The sequence below is a fragment of the Aspergillus affinis genome, assembly GCF_023601865.1.
Source record: "Aspergillus affinis strain CMG 70 chromosome Unknown NODE_70_length_187477_cov_86_774354, whole genome shotgun sequence".
Lineage (NCBI taxonomy): Eukaryota > Fungi > Ascomycota > Eurotiomycetes > Eurotiales > Aspergillaceae > Aspergillus > Aspergillus affinis.
In genome coordinates, this window is record NW_026515851.1 from 124,439 (window position 1) to 140,239 (window position 15,801).

At 50.3% G+C, this 15,801-nt stretch overlaps 4 protein-coding genes across 4 annotated transcripts; 2 read left to right on the top strand and 2 right to left on the bottom strand.

The window, feature by feature from the left end:
- Positions 1-742: 742 nt before the first annotated feature.
- Positions 743-1,627, bottom strand: KD926_009755 (uncharacterized protein; the record flags this gene model as incomplete). The annotated part of the gene is made up of 4 exons (XM_053102235.1): positions 743-936; positions 995-1,163; positions 1,216-1,296; positions 1,583-1,627. 4 exons carry the CDS (start codon positions 1,625-1,627, stop codon positions 743-745), a joined length of 489 nt encoding a protein of 162 aa, XP_052954294.1.
- A 1,849-nt stretch (positions 1,628-3,476) lies between these two features.
- Positions 3,477-4,634, top strand: KD926_009756 (uncharacterized protein; the record flags this gene model as incomplete). Its single annotated transcript, XM_053102236.1, has 2 exons — positions 3,477-3,511; positions 3,572-4,634. The coding sequence occupies 2 exons, from the start codon at positions 3,477-3,479 to the stop codon at positions 4,632-4,634; spliced, it is 1,098 nt and encodes a 365-aa protein (XP_052954295.1).
- A 1,344-nt stretch (positions 4,635-5,978) lies between these two features.
- Positions 5,979-7,853, bottom strand: KD926_009757 (serine hydrolase domain-containing protein; the record flags this gene model as incomplete). The annotated part of the gene is made up of 4 exons (XM_053102237.1): positions 5,979-6,765; positions 6,815-7,076; positions 7,128-7,241; positions 7,295-7,853. 4 exons carry the CDS (start codon positions 7,851-7,853, stop codon positions 5,979-5,981), a joined length of 1,722 nt encoding a protein of 573 aa, XP_052954296.1.
- A 4,065-nt stretch (positions 7,854-11,918) lies between these two features.
- KD926_009758 (non-ribosomal peptide synthetase) lies at positions 11,919-15,743 on the top strand (the record flags this gene model as incomplete). Its single annotated transcript, XM_053102238.1, has 1 exon — positions 11,919-15,743. One exon carries the CDS (start codon positions 11,919-11,921, stop codon positions 15,741-15,743), a length of 3,825 nt encoding a protein of 1,274 aa, XP_052954297.1.
- Between the last annotated feature and the right edge of the window lie 58 nt (positions 15,744-15,801).

Below are 15,801 nucleotides of genomic sequence, written 5' to 3' on the forward strand. Positions count from 1 at the left end.
TTTGACAGCGACATTTTCCAGGAGTTCTAACTCGACCAAAATGTTAATTTTATCTGGCAACCTATCCTAAATCCTTCTGCCATCTCAATTGCCTTGTGGTGGATGACGCAAGAATCGAAAAATTAACTACTATGAACAACTATGACTTGGACACAGCCTCGCTGTGTGCAGCCCGCTTTGCCCCAGTCTCGTATATTTTAGTGCCCGTTTAGCGCCATCCGAGCCGGCATTCCTTTGGACTAGCGACACCCGGGATAACATCACTTAGGCTTGGCATATAGGGCTTCCTTATGCAGTTAGTATTCTAACCGCCCGACGAGGGTGAAACCCAACAGGATTGTATTGGGGGGCAGATTTCCCTGCGCCAGGCCCATACTAAGAAATTTGATCGGCGTCCATGTTTCCTATTCGACCCCGGGTCTTATTCAATCTGATCCTACGCATTGATGTTTCCAAAGTGAGCTACTAATGGCGTGCTACGTCATTTCATTAAGAGAAACGGAGGAGCCTCGTATACTTCAGCGTTGTTACCCGTGTGTGGCGGTTTGATCGCATTACTTAATCTAAATTCGACCCATGACGCTATCTATACCGTAGCCCTTTAGTAGCCGGCTTCCACAACTCCGGCCGGATACTGCTCATCGTCGAACCTCTCCACTTCAACAGAGTGTGGCAGTAATAGGACTGTAGCTTTTGACTACCGATACTACCTTAAAACCCCTGTTCCGAAGGGACAGCCATCTCAATCTTCATCAAACTCCGCATAAAGCCATGGATCCTCGAGTAATTCCTTCGCAGTAGTTCGCTCGTCTGGATTCCACTTTATCATCCTTCTTACGAACTCAACGAACATACTCTTATTCTCATTGTAGGTGTTGTATATTGATTTTTCAAAGTTGAAATTCGATGGCGCAATAGCTGTTCCTTTGAATTGCCCTATTGAATTCAGTCAGTAAAAACACATGAAATTAGACGAAAACAAACAATCAGTTACCATCGGGTTTGTATAAGAGATGGGTCCTGGATCCTTTCTCTAGGAGCTTCCTTGGAGGGGATCCTAACAACGCCGAGATACGGCCAAGACGGTTAAATTCGTCATATCCTTGAACTTGAAGGGGATCAACCTCCTTGAATGGCTTTTTGCCCTCAAGAAGATCCCATAACTAACAAAATAGTGTTAGCTCTCATATGGCAACGATACGGATATAAACATACCATGACTCCTAAGCTCCAGATATCGGCACTGTACGAATAGCCTGCATCCAGAATAACCTCTGGGGCCCGGTATATTTCCGCCTGGATACACCCAGTGTTTGGCCTATCCCCACGGACGGATAAATCGAAGTCAGTCAGCTGGATTATTCCTGTGGTTTTTTCTGAGATGCCAAAATTGTTCCGAGAAAGGTAAATCGTGCGGCCATCTGAGCAATCCTTCTGTGGTAGAGGATGCTCCTATTCATCTCTGGCCGACTCCTCCAAGATAGATTGATCCTCAACTTTGATCATTACGTTATCGGGATGCAAATTTGGAAGAGATAAGGTCACACAATGGGTTTGATTAAATCAGGAACCAAAAACGAACCAGTGTGAATAACATGACACTCTGAGTGGAGATAGTCAAGTCCATGCAGTAACCATTTGATGTAATATCTTCAGTACGTCTGAGGGTATCACATCACCGATAATACTTGTACGGTATATTAAAGGGGCTCTCAAAATGGTTCAAAGACAAAACTGAGATGCTTCGCCATCCCATTCTCAAGGGTGAATGAATCTAGAGGACGCCTGACGAATTCCCAGCCCTTGTGCCGGGGATTTGCCTCAGAGATGAGTTTGAGGATTTCCAGTTCTGATTGAGCAGCGTTCTCTCGAGAATGATGAGCACTGGCATTTATTTTGTGAGCAAATTATTTTTCTCTTAGCCATCGCCATCTTGATCAAGGATTAGTAGATGCTATGGAGTACTCGGGACGCGTGGGGAGGCCGTGGGGGTAGTGGGGAACCGACTGGTTTAGGTCTCGAGCGAGCCAGATGGTTGAGCTGCTACCATAACCGAGTTTAGTGGTGAGTTGATATCAGTCATTCAGAACGTCTCCCAAATTTGCGGGATAGAAACGCGCATGCTCCTAATATGGCGTACGTTCCTCTTCGACCGCCTTGCCCACCGGAAGTTTGGGAGTTGATGGTGGCCACGGGCCATGTTTAAGCACCCAGGCCGGAGACATAACTCGGGATTTGAAAGCTGGCATGGATGTTCTCATATTGGGTTTGGAGGAATAGTATAGATGTGAATACCCGGGGACGACTCACAGTGTGAGTCTAGAAACCATCAAGGGGGAGAAGATTGATCGCTCGTCCTAGTTAGTTATCGGGAAACAAGTGGTTGGGAGGCTTGGCATGTAATCATCCCATCTACGTCTCAACTCTTATTGTACTCAATGCGGACGTCGGTGCGCATGATGTATCAATATGTCAAAAATACGTTTTGGGCCATTTTGGGGTCTGTCGCCTGGTCAATCGGCGTTGCTGAAGCTCCGGATAATGGTTTTCATACGGAGTTCTGAAGAAGATTTGTTATGATTTGCCTGGAGACCTGAACCCAACAGTGCCTGAAACGACTAGCCCACCATCTTATGTTGAAATTCTTTGTTTGGAATATTCGGGTGCAGAAAAGAAGTACACAAGAACATTCTCTTCAACAGTCTTGAAGAAAGTTTGAACAGGGAGCTCTATGGTCGCAAAATATTTTAATTCTTGAAAAGCAGTTTAATCGATATTTAGAAGTTATTCAAACGCAAATTTTTGGTTTTCGAGTGGCAGTGGTGGAGATAACAAGGTAATGGTCATGACAGCTACTTACTCCGGAGTGGTGGTGTTTTTTGGTTTATTTTGAAGCTTCAATTGATACACTGAATTGACGAATTTGGTAAAAATCTTGTTTTTCATTTGATTACTTATTTGCTTTTTGAGCTACTGAGTGAGCTTTTCAAGATGAATCTATTGCCTTGAACCACTATCTTGATGCTGGGTCTAACACGACTACCAAGACAGACTTGTCGCTATCTAGCAATGAGTTCGTGACGAGGTGCGATACATGAACGACATGGAAGACGGGCTAGGGAACGGAGTCGCAAATGATCGACAATTAGGCCCAAAATCTTGCCAATGCAAGCTGCCGAGCAATAATAAACATGACAGCCACAACCAATTTTTGGGCTACATTCTGCCAAACGCCGAGTCCAACCAATGGAATTAGGATGGTAACTGTCTCTGAGATATTTGGCTCGCATCAAACCTGGAAAGGCTTCCAGCCATGGCGCCATTTTGGATTTCTCGGGCTAATGAACCTATAGGATCCAACGTAAAGAAAGGGCATCGGATGTGAACTTTGGATAGCTGCGAAAAAGAACTTCCCCACCAAGGTCTATATGACAAGCCTAGATGTGACAATGCGTCATTGACATTGCGTTCGACCTATGGGAATGTCACATTTGGGTCCGTTCCACGGAATGTTAGTCTCGGTGCCGCATCCGTACCCACGGCTTATCCCTTGCTAACTTTCCTCGCAAAGTCTACTGTGCCGACACCCCTCGACAATCTTCAGGTCGAAATCTTCAAAGACGCCAGGGATTCCTCAAACACACCTAGCACTGCCCAACACTCATATTGCCCGGGAGAATGATCTCCCCATGCAGTTCCCCCACGAAGGCGGCACCACCGAGGCCCCCTGGAAAGACAGTGACGTTGGTGACCAGGTGCAGAAATATGTGATTTCTGTCTTCGCCGCCATAGCTTGGTGCAATGCGCTCGAGCTCATCGTCCTCTGCTTCAGCACCTTCAAGAGATATCGTGGTTGTTATTTCTGGAGTTTGTTGATCGCGTCGGCCAGCCTCATCCCACACTGTCTTGGCTACATATTCTACATCTTCCCTCTCGGTATTACACCTTATGTCTCAATTACTCTGATCATTTTAAGCTGGTGCGTGATGGTAACGGGACACTCACTCGTCCTGTGGTCGCGACTCAGTCTTGTCCTCCAAACGCAGAAAGTTCTTCGGGCAATTCTTGCTATGATCATCATCGACGCTATCATCCTACACATACCGACCATTGTCCTCATGTACGGATCTATCACACAAGAGCCATTTGCCAAAGGTTACGAGATCATGGAGAGAATTCAGCTTGTCTGGTTCTGTGTCCAGGAAGTCATCATCTCGGGGACATATGTCTGGGAAACGGCAAAGACCTTGCGAATTCGCCCTGAAAGCCACCATCATAAAATTCTCGCGCAACTTCTCATCACCAATGTTGTTATCCTCATCCTTGATGTCGCCGTTGTCGGAATAGAATACGCCGGATATTACGCACTCCAGGTTATGTTCAAGCCGGTGGCCTATAGCATCAAGTTCAAACTTGAATACGCGATACTGGGGCGGCTGATTCAGATTGCCAAAGGAGCTTGTTCCAACGATAGTCCTTTGTCCTATACGCCCCAAGAGTCGAGCTCGCACCGATCACATCGTGGACACTGGGGTAGTGGTGGCCAGGAGGACGCTATTGATCGGGAGATCCGGGCTTGCATGGAGACTGTGGAAACAACGGAGTGCCGTAGGCGATCGTCGGCCATCTGTTAATAGGTCAGAAACTCTACTTTATCACAGTTTTAGAGTCCAAAGAGGGAAATAGAATTATAATAGATTTCAGCCTTAACTCCTTGTTTGTTACCCTACGCCTGCGGTGTGGCTTGCTTATAACAAGCCTCTTTTAGTTATTCACCAAACAACGTTGATTTCACCCGAAAAACATTTTGTTAGTAGCAAGTTAAAGAGTGGACATATCTTTATCAGTGACATAGATTCAATAGTATACCCAGTCTAGTATCGCGTGTCACCTCTCGTTATAATTTCAGACCTTGAACGGGAGAGGCGGGTAATCGCTCACACACTGTCCCTTTCGAATACAGCAATCGCACTCATTCGTACAATGCCCGAAGACTCCCGTTTGCTCTTTCTGCTGGGCCCTTCCCTTGTATCGTTCATATGTTAACAAAGCCTTCTCGCAGCACCCACAATCTCGACGACAGCATCCCCCGGCATCGGCACATATCTCTCGCAGTACTGCCCAATACCAGGGGCGACCGCGCTCATCAGTATAAGAATTCCGGATGAAAAATTATTCTGCATTGCAGTCGTTAGGAATATCGACTTCCAGGAGGTAGAGCCTGTAGATATGATCCCTGTACTCCTGCCGAAGCTTAGTGATCTCTTTCTGTATCTCGGGTCGCTTTGTGATGTCCAGGACACGAGGTTGATAGTCCACCGTCGACGGCTTGAGTGCTTCATCATAGGTCGGCAGCGTGGTTTCCACCAGCGTGTTTGAGACATCAAGTGTTTCTGATAAGACTTTCATCAGGTGCTTCTCTCGCTGCAAAATTGCCCATCATTTTCTTCTTTCGCTCCAGAACGGGGTAATCCACTTGCTGGCAGGCCCATCTGCGTTAATGACCCCTCTCCAGCGATCCTGGCACTTTTGGACACCTGCCTCATAATTCATCTCAGCTTGGCTTTTGCCTGCGTTGGGGTCAGGCATCTTGGTAATTCTCTGCTTCTCTGGTTCTTGCTTTGCAATTCTCTGTGTCTCCAGTTCTTTCTTGGTGAAGAACATTGTTTGTAGCTAGGTTTCGTTGCCTTTCCTTTTGCAGGTTGTTCGAGGTATTTCGACAATAGATGACATGTGGCATGAGAGAGGGTGAAATTATTTTTGGAGGTTCTTATGACTCATGTGTCGATTAAGTATTGATGACGAAAGTATTTTGCACCATCCTGAGGCATGCTTCCGTAAACCTCATCCCAAATGTTAATTTTTCCGCTACTAAGGGTTCTAGAAACCTCTCCTTGCTTGTTTTAGAGATTTTCACTTTAAACCGACAAGAAATATATGAACTATTTCTAGGCATCATTTCGTCGATCCTCTACTAATCACTCTGCCCGCTCAAGCACATACTGCCACGCCCTCGGTGACACCCTAACCGCTCTTCCCTTCTCATCAACATCAAATACAAACTCGTCCATTCCAACTCCATTAAACTGCATCCCATCCACAGTCAACCACGTGAAGCACGAGCTCGTAAAAGGTCCAATACCAGGTGATTGCTTGGCCATGTCCTTAATAACAGCACGGAACGAGACCCGCGACTCCGTCTCCAGACCGGTAGGATACAACCGCACGCTGAGGTCTGCGGGACTCTCGGCTCCGGAGAATTTGCTCAATACCTCAAAAATCGGGATGTTTCCTTTCGTCCAGTTCGTGACTTTTAATCCCAGACCGTCGTCTGTGCTTATTGTTATCGTGGAATTGGTGTCTCTGACGACGTAGGTGCCGCTGAAGCGCTTGTCTGCAGCGCGTTGGGCAATTTGGTCTAGCGTCGGCAGGATGGCGGTTGCGACGTAGTCAGACAGGTAGGAAACTACTTCGTGGGTCCTTCCACCTGCGACGAGGATACTGAAGCCGACGCCGTGGTCCGGGGAGAGAGCGATCACGGAGGAATAGGCACCCATATCGCCGGATTTCGTATATAGGTCCACGACGCGAGCGTTCGGGAAGGAGAAAATCTCCCAGGGTGAACCGACAGCGTAGGATAGGGAGGAGGTATGGGAGACGGGCTTGAACCAACGTCTAGTGAGGGCGGGAGAGAGTAGGGTGTTGTTGAGAATGGCGCGGCCGACGGCGGAGAAGTCGTTTGTTGAGGAGAATAGGCCTCCAGCACTGCTGCTTCGTTAATCGACTTTGTCCAAGTTGAGGCGTTAGAGCTTACGGAGTATCTTCGCCAGCGTTGACACCCCAGAAGCTGGTCATTGTGTCTCCCGGGATGAGTCCATGCTTGGCATCTGGTGCACTGCAGCTCGAGTGTGTTAGGTTCAAAGGCTTGATCAGATGCCTCGTAAGAAGATTTTCATAGCTGGTATTGGTCATCTTCTCTAGTGCGTAGCCCAAAATCCGGAACGCTGCGTTGGAGTAGATGGGGGTCGCTCCGGTCGCCACAACCGGATGTTTCTTGAGCAGGCCTTTGAAGAAATCTACCCATGGTTAGTATCGATCCATAATGTATAAGGTACTTCACCACATACCATCTCTGTCACAGACAGGTGTGGCACCGCACGGAGGTAGTTCTTTCTCAGTAAACTTGGGCAGTCCGGCAACCTCGGGCTCCTTGAGCTGCAGGGCATAGTCGCCAAAGCCATCTAGTATAAAGTGAGTTAACAGCCACTATCGCGCTGAGATGCGCAGAGCTCACAGTGTCTGGAGATTCCAGATAAGTGGCTAGCCAACTCCCCGATGGTAACCTCTCCCCAGCGCACATGGTCCACTGTGTTCAGCTCCTGGATGGCATTCTCATGAATTTCATTCATCGCATCCTTTAGCTCTGGGATGTATTTTACCACAGGCTCAGAAAAGACAACATTACCCGTCTCTATCATAAGAAGTAACACAGTCCAGAGCTTGGATACACTGCCTATTCGGAAGACAGTGTTTCCATCGACCCTGTTGACCCCAAGACTGGCATTGCGGGCAGCGGTAGAAGTGTAGTATGATTCGAATAAGGGCGCGGGTTCATCGGCAGAGAAGATCTGTAAAGCCACCGAAGTATTTTCTGGATTGAAGAATGAGTTCATGGGTGTATTGCATTCAATGACAGGGTTCAGTGCGTCGTTGATATTCTTTGTCGCGGCGAGGAATGCAGGGTCTTTGGAGATATCCTTTGGGGCCGGGAACGCCGGACCCAAGGGTGGGCAATATTTATATGCGGTAGAAAGGCATGCAAGCCCCAAAAGGACGAGGGAGGCTAGATGCATTGTAACTGGATGTTATCTAATTCGCGCTACTCTAATCTTTTAGAAACTCTGTTTCTACTCATTGTCAGGGCTATGGAGGATGTTTTTATAGAGGTTTGTTGTATTCTAGGCAGTACCCTTCTTAACCACGTCAGCCAATGAAGGTTCATTAGTATCTAGAACCAATAATAATGATGATAATAATCCTACTCCGCGTGGTCACACGGCCATCCGTAATTTCGCGCACTATATAGGGCGGAAACCTTGAAAACGCCGTTATAGCTACTATCTGGGCCGAAAGTCCCTCCATCTTAAGTGGCACATGCATCGCTCTAAATACATATCGTAGCACCTGCTTCTCGGATAGGCATAGTTTAATATTAATTCGTTGTACATATTATACTCTATTGCCTTGGGTTGCCCCCTATTAATATTCAGTGGAGTGTAGGTTCCTGTGCCAGTTTAGGAATACATCTAGTCTAGCACCGTTAACTATTATCAATAGCTCTGTGCGATGATGGTAATTATCATATTCTTTCAAACTGATATAGCTACTCTATTGCAGGTAGTGTGCCCGCCTAGCACTGAAGCTTTTTAAACTTTACAATTTCTGATACATAAGATTTGTAAAGCCCGAAACCTCTATACAGGTGGAATTTTAATAAATCATTACAATTCATTCCTTCTAATGGCACGATTATTCTCTTAAATATAATTTACTATACAAGATATACATGCTAGATTATATCAAGACCTTTCCCCTCTTACTAATTATAGTAGATATGCCCTACCTGAGAAATCAACTTCCCCTAAGCTTTCTTCGTTGGATGACTCCGGGTAGAATAGGTGCCTACTACGAGACCCGTAGCCCCGGCTTCTACTAAAGAGGACCCCCTACCCCCTTAGTATAGACAGGACCCTTACCCGTAACGCTCTACCATTGCGCCACGGTAGGCTAGCTCTGTATGGAGCGAGACCGGAGCGGGGAACTGGCCAGCTCACATCCAGCTGGGTATCAAGCAGCATTTCGTGAGGTTGCCAACCGAGTGGAAACCGCGGCTGTAACCCCGCACATGTGGCCTTATCTAGAAGTGACTATAAAAGACAAATTAAAGCCGATAGAACGCCGTTGTCTCCATGGGCCAAGGGTCTTTTGTACGACGCAGCCAAGCAACATTCCGTCCCGTACTGCAGCCTCGTTGAATCATACATTAACGGGAGATTAGGGCTGTTTCCCCTTTCTGGCGCCCTGGTACCGTCTCCCAGGTTTCAGCTTTCTTTGTGATATCCAACTGGCTGTCTCATGAGTAGAGTTTCCGAAACTGCCAGCTTAAGGTGCGTATATTCCTCAGGCTCCCTGGTTGGCTTCGATCTACTTCTGCCCGATACTCCGCATTCCCGAGGCGCAGGCCAAATCAACATCTAGCCCATATTATACTGTCTAAATCAGTTTTCTTGCTCTGTCAAACACAATATCACCTACTCATGACAGATCTAGATCATACCGTTTTTCCCACCGCCAGATGGGCTGTCACAATCCGGAGTAGCGTGTAGGTGCTCGACATATGGATTAAATTATTTAATTGCGCCACAGATTTTACTACCAATTACGACTCACCTCGTTCCATGTCATTGCATCAGCGTTACTCTTGGCATTGCTATCGATTTGACACCAGGAACTTCGGCTCGTTCCGATCAAGAATGGTAACCTGGGCCGGTGCATTACTACGATCTTGCCAAGGACAGGTTGATCTCTAGTGTTCTTTGCGGAGATTCCCTTATTTCAATGATGCTAGTCTCTGCTCTACCAACGCCTTCTCGCCCTTCGCCACTTTTCTTCTAGCTTTCTCTTTCTTTTTTATCTTGATGTATCTCTTGTAGGTGTCCTTGAGACCGCTTGCACCGCATTGGTCAAAGGTGATGAAAATGAATGAATGAAAGGAGGATTTCTTGATCACTACTGAATTCATAAATGTATTTATTGATTTTCTGATTGATATAGATCCAATTACGGTCTTTCACGGTATTGCCTATCTAAAATTGCCCAAGCAGGTGTAAGCAAACAGCGCAATACCTCGCAGATTGGTTCAGACATAACACCAACCCACCGCCCTAAGCTAGCAACCATAGGGCTATACAGCCTTGTGGTATAGACTTTTCTTTCCTATCTCCGCTTACTCTCGAAAGCATTCTACATCCTCAGCGGGGATCTCAGAGTTTCCGTCTTTTATATTACGAATCATCGATTCAACCCGAAGACCTCTCGCTCTCATTTTGAATTGTATAGCTTCCCTCCCACTAGATAAAACAGGTAGGGTCTAACTCTCAATCTTAATAGCGGCTTCACAAAGTACTCAGTAAAATTGCTCGATACTTTAATAAGCGAGATGAAGGCAGGCAATAAGATCTAAATAGCTTCAAAACTGCTCTAGAGAGAAAGAAAGAGACCACCGCCGCAATGCCTTAAGGCTCCGTGATCATATCCCATAAGTATTCTAGGAGCCGCTTGTACCGCAGTAATCAAGGATAATAAAAATAGATAAATAATACTATCCTACTCAATACTTAATTAATTGATCAACTGATTAATGTACGGATAGGAAGAAACGGAGGGGTAAACCAACGGCGACATGCTTGACAGATTGCCTCAGAGATCTAAGCGCCTCTTTCTCTCTCTCATCTCTGTCCTTTTTTTTTTTCTCCCTTTCGTTGTTGTGTTATTATCACCCCAGGGTTCTGGTTTGTTGTCCTGAATGTGGGTTCCAGCCTTTCCCGCGCGAAATATATAGTTTTCCTGCTTCAACAAGAACGCATCAAAACGAGAGACTTGGGGAATGTGGTAGGTACATTAGTGTCATATGTACGATGCAATGTGCTGTAAAAGACACAAAAAGTACCAACTGACCACCCAGTTGCTGGCGTTAGAGTCCACGCTCGACTAGGAGATTAGTGCCTGAGGCACCCGCATGAGTCATGCAGTGTGCGGCCTGAGGCAGACACAAGATCACGTGCCCCGACCGCCTCCGCGGCCGGAGGGAGACGAGCGACGGAAGCAGCAAGACGGCATTCCTGATTCCACGATCCTGGCCTGACCTGTACCGAGCCAAGCACCGGTGGCGGCTGACGATTCGATGAACCGACTAATGTTGGGATCGTACCTCTCAGGGCGAAAGTCAATTTGCTCCGACTTTCAGGCTAAGAGCTCAAGCGGCGTTCGGTGAGCCGCTGACACCCGATGTTTCCCCCGGTCGCGTTCATTTTTTTTGAAGCCGTTTATCTTGCTAATTGGGCTGTCTAACGCAGTCCAGTAAGGGGACGGAGCAGAGGAGAAGCGAAGACAGGACTTTCACATGTCAATTGTCGCCACAAGGTCGGAAGAATCCGCCCCCAACAAAAAGCGAGTCCGAACTCCACTGCGCTGTGGAGATACCGGGGCAGGGTTCGATATTGAATGCGACCAGTCCGCGAGCCACGCTTTCACTGGCCACGCGTTGCGACATCTCGGGGGTTTGCTAACTGAGTCCGGAATCATTGGACTGGAATGGGTGGGATTTGATAACCCAATCCAGCAACGCTGCCCCTGCCAACCGCTGGTTGAGGCCGATACTAGACTCAAGCCGGGTCCAATCTCTCTCGCCTCTCCAGTTTCACCCCACTGTCGACGGAGGACAATGGACGGAGCTGCTCTTCCAAGTTCTGGGTCTTTCTGGAACCACATTTCAGCATTGTACACAGTAGGCAAGAATGGGTCTGTCAATGGGTGGTGGTCTGTCTGCCACCGCCGTCATGCCGTTTGCTTGGGCTCCGGTCGAGAATCTCGTGTCGTGGCAGTCGGTGAGTCTATTTTACCTTTCTTTTTTTCTGCCTTGCTGCTGTTGTTCATTCACCGCTGGCGAGGGATTATTATCCTCGTTTCTGACGCTTCACTCGTTTCCTGTCTCTAGCACCGTTGTACACCGGAGTAGACCTCGAATCCCTTTCGCACCTACCTTAATTCCTTAATTTGGGAGTTCCCAAGCCGATTGCGATCCTCCTCCCCTCCTCCCTTTTGCCACGACATCTTTGTTCTCTCCGTGTAACCAGACAATGTCGATAATCGACACCACCAAAGATCTGTCGGCGCTGTTCACGCGACAAGCAATTACCACCACCGATGCCGTCGCTCTAGAAGACAATTCCACAGTCTACACATATGCCGAGCTAGATCGCGAGGTCGAGGCTTTGGCCCGTCGCCTGCGGGCTTACGGAGTTGGTCGAGACCGGTTGGTGGGCGTGCTGTTGCCGCGAACTGCTCACTACGTGATTGCGTGCTTGGCCGCTCTCCGTGCCGGCGGGGCCTTCCTCGTGCTCGAGCTGGCTTATCCCCCAGACCTTCTTACTGAGGTTATTGCCGATGGCAACCCTTCCGTCGTGATCACCTACCGTGCGGAGGCCGGCAAGATCCAAAGCAGCGCTCCGCTGATCGTGCTGGACGAACCGCCGACCGATAGCAATGGACACACCCAAGAAGCGCCTCCCCTACCGGCCGACGATGATTTGGACCGACTCGCTTTCGTCTCCTACTCTTCCGGAACTACTGGCAAACCCAAAGGCATCGCCAACCCCCACAAGGCCGCCGTGCTTTCATATAACTTGAGATTCGGAATACAAGATCTTCAACCGGGCGATCGGGTCGCCTGTAATGTCTTCTTTATCTGGGAGATCCTGCGCCCGCTGCTGCGGGGTGCGACCGTCGTGGCTGTGCCGGACGAAGCCAGCTACGATCCGGCCGCGCTCGTCGATTTGCTCGCCTCCAAGAAGATCACCGAAACACTCATGACCCCTACCCTATTGGCGACCGTCCTGTCCCGTCATCCGCACATCCGAGAGCGCCTTCCTCACCTGCGCACCCTGTGGTTCAATGGCGAGGTGGTGACAACAGATCTAGCCCGTCGCGCCATTCAATCGCTGCCCAACACGCGTCTGCTCAATTGCTACAGTGCATGCGAGACCCATGAGATCGCCTGCGGAGACATTCGGGAAATGTTCGACGAGGAATCCCTGTACTGCCCCGTCGGCCCCCCGCTTGACCGCAAAAACACTCACATTCTCGACGAGAGGGGCCAAAAAGTGGACGTTGGTGTGAGCGGCGAGCTCTTTGTGGCAGGTCCCCTGCTGGCTCGGGGATACCTGAACCTCCCGGAGACGACAGCCAAGGCGTTCACTTCCAATCCCTTCGATTCCCTGTCAGACTCGCGGCTGTACAAGACTGGCGACCTGGCACGCATGCTCCCCTCGGGATACCTCGAGATCACCGGTCGCGTCGGCGCCATGATTAAATTGCGCGGATACTCGGTCGTGCCAGCCAAGGTGGAAAGCGATATCGTCAAGAATCTCGCGGTTCGCCATTGTGCCGTGACTGCCCACGGGGAGGGACTGGAGCGACAGTTGGTGGCGTACATCGTGCCCGACACGGAGGATCCTGCCGGTCGGCCCGCGGTGGAGATCAACGAGTCTGGCCACAGTCCCGCGGCGCGCCGCACGCTGGCCCCGTTCCTGGCGCACTACATGATCCCAGCGTTGTGGGTTCAACTGAAGGATCTGCCGACTCACGAGGTCACTGGCAAGGTCGATCTCTCGCGTCTTCCCTCTCCCCGCAGCGACCACGCCAACGGCAATGGCCATATGGACAAGGACCCGGTCAACATTGACCAAGTCGCTGCGATCTGGGCGGCCGCCCTGAAAACTTCCAAGAACCTGCTGAAGGCCGAAGACAATTTCTTCGATCTGGGTGGGCACTCTCTGTCGCTGGCGGATTTGTCGTCCCGACTATCTCGCCATTTCGGTTTCCGCGTGCCCATCGCCCGTCTTGCGGAGAACTCCACCCTGAAGGGTCATTTGGAGACTGTGCGTGCCATCCGCGACGGACATACGGAGGCAGTCCAGGCAGACCTGCCGGCTGTCCTGCGCGCAGATGCCACTCTCGACGAGGATATCCGTCCGTCAAACGCCGCAATTTGCTCTGTCGACAAGGCCGAAACCGTTCTGCTGACGGGTGTGACCGGCTTCTTGGGTGCCTTCCTTCTTAATGATCTAATTGAAAACACTTCCGCCCACATAATCTGTATGGTCCGGTTTAACGAACCGGCTGACGATGACCAGCCCGGCGGTGTTGCCCGGGTTCGAAGAAACCTGCTGGATCTAGGACTCTGGAATGATGCGATGATGGAGCGGGTGGAGATCATGCCCGGAAACCTGTCTCGAACTCGCTTTGGACTTTCGCAGGAGGCGTTCGATGAGCTGGCTGGCCGCGTCCAGGTCATTGTGCATGCTGCGGCCACCGTCAACCTGGTGTATCCTTACGCTGCGCTGCGCGGCCCCAACGTCGGAGGAACCCGAGAGATCCTGCGCCTAGCTTCCAAGGGCGGCGCCACGGTGCAGTATATCTCGACGAACGGAGTGCTGCCTCCGTCCAAGGCGAAGGGATGGCCCGAGGATGCGACGCTGGACGTGAAGGACGTGCCCGACAAGCTGTTGGATGGCTACGGACAAACCAAGTGGGTGGCCGAGCAGCTGGTTCTCGAGGCCGGTCGTCGCGGACTTCCGGTCAAGATCCATCGCGCGGGTACCATCAGCGGCCACAGCCGAACGGGTGCCACCAATGCCTGGGATCTGTTGTCTGCGCTGATTGTTGAATCCATCAAGCTTGGTTATGCTCCCGACGTGGATGGCTGGCGCGCCGAGATGACACCGGTTGACTTCGTCAGCAAAGCTATCATTCACTTGTCCACCCAGACTCACGCGGAGCAAACAATCTTCCACCTTGGCGATCCTGATCCGGTCGACACGCGATCGGTCTTTGACGCGCTCAACGAACTAGGCTACCCGACCAAGCGCCTTGGATGGGATGACTGGGTGTCCGTATGGACGAAGAACCGCTCTGCCGTGAAAGGCGGTGACGGTGGATTCACGGTCGATATTCTGCGCAGTGGTATGCCGACCGTCGATTTTCTCCAGGGAATTGTCGTGCTTGACAACTCCGCGACCCGACCCTTCCGTGCGGTGGTGGAACGTCCCAAGGTGGACCGCGCGTTGCTGGAGACCTACACTCGTCACTGGTTCGCTAGAGGATGGTTGCCTCATGCACCGATCCGTCACGATAGCCTCGCTAAATCACCCGGAGCATCCAAGGGACCTCTCAGCGGCCGCGTAGCCGTCGTCACCGGAGCTTCGTCCGGAATCGGCGCTGCGGTGGCCACCGCTCTTGTTAAAGAAGGCTGTCACGTCGCGTTGGCCGCCCGTCGCCTCGATGCGCTGGAGGCCGTCCGTGCGAAATTTGTTTCCGGCGGCGGCAAGGTCATAATCCGCAAGACGGACGTCACGAAGCAAACCGACGTCCAGTCCCTGCTCAAGGACGCGGCTGAGGAGCTTGGCCCCGTCGACATCCTCGTCTCCTGTGCCGGCGTCATGTACTTCACTATGATGGCCAACTCCCAGACCGAGGAATGGGAGCGCACCGTCGATGTCAACTGCAAGGGTCTCTTGCATTGCTTGTCCTCTACCGTCCCCGGTATGCTTTCTCGCGGCGCCGGCCACATCGTCGCCATCTCTTCCGACGCTGGCCGTAAGGTCTTCCCCGGCCTGGGTGTCTATTCGGCCAGTAAATTCTTCGTCGAAGCCACGCTGCAGTCTCTGCGTCTTGAGACGGCAGGCACCGGTCTCCGCGTGACAAGCATCCAACCGGGCAACACGGCCACTGACCTTCTCGGCATGTCAACGGATGAAGAGGCGGTTAAGAAGTTCGGGGAGCCCTCGGGCGCGAAGATCCTGGATCCGGAGGATGTTGCGCGCTCGATCGTTTATGCGCTGCGCCAGCCTGAACATGTTTCTGTTAATGAGGTTCTTATTGAACCGAGAGATGAGCCGATCTAAGCTAGGAAAAAATATGGTAATAGGTTAGTTGGTAATTTGGGTTTTTATTGTGAGATAG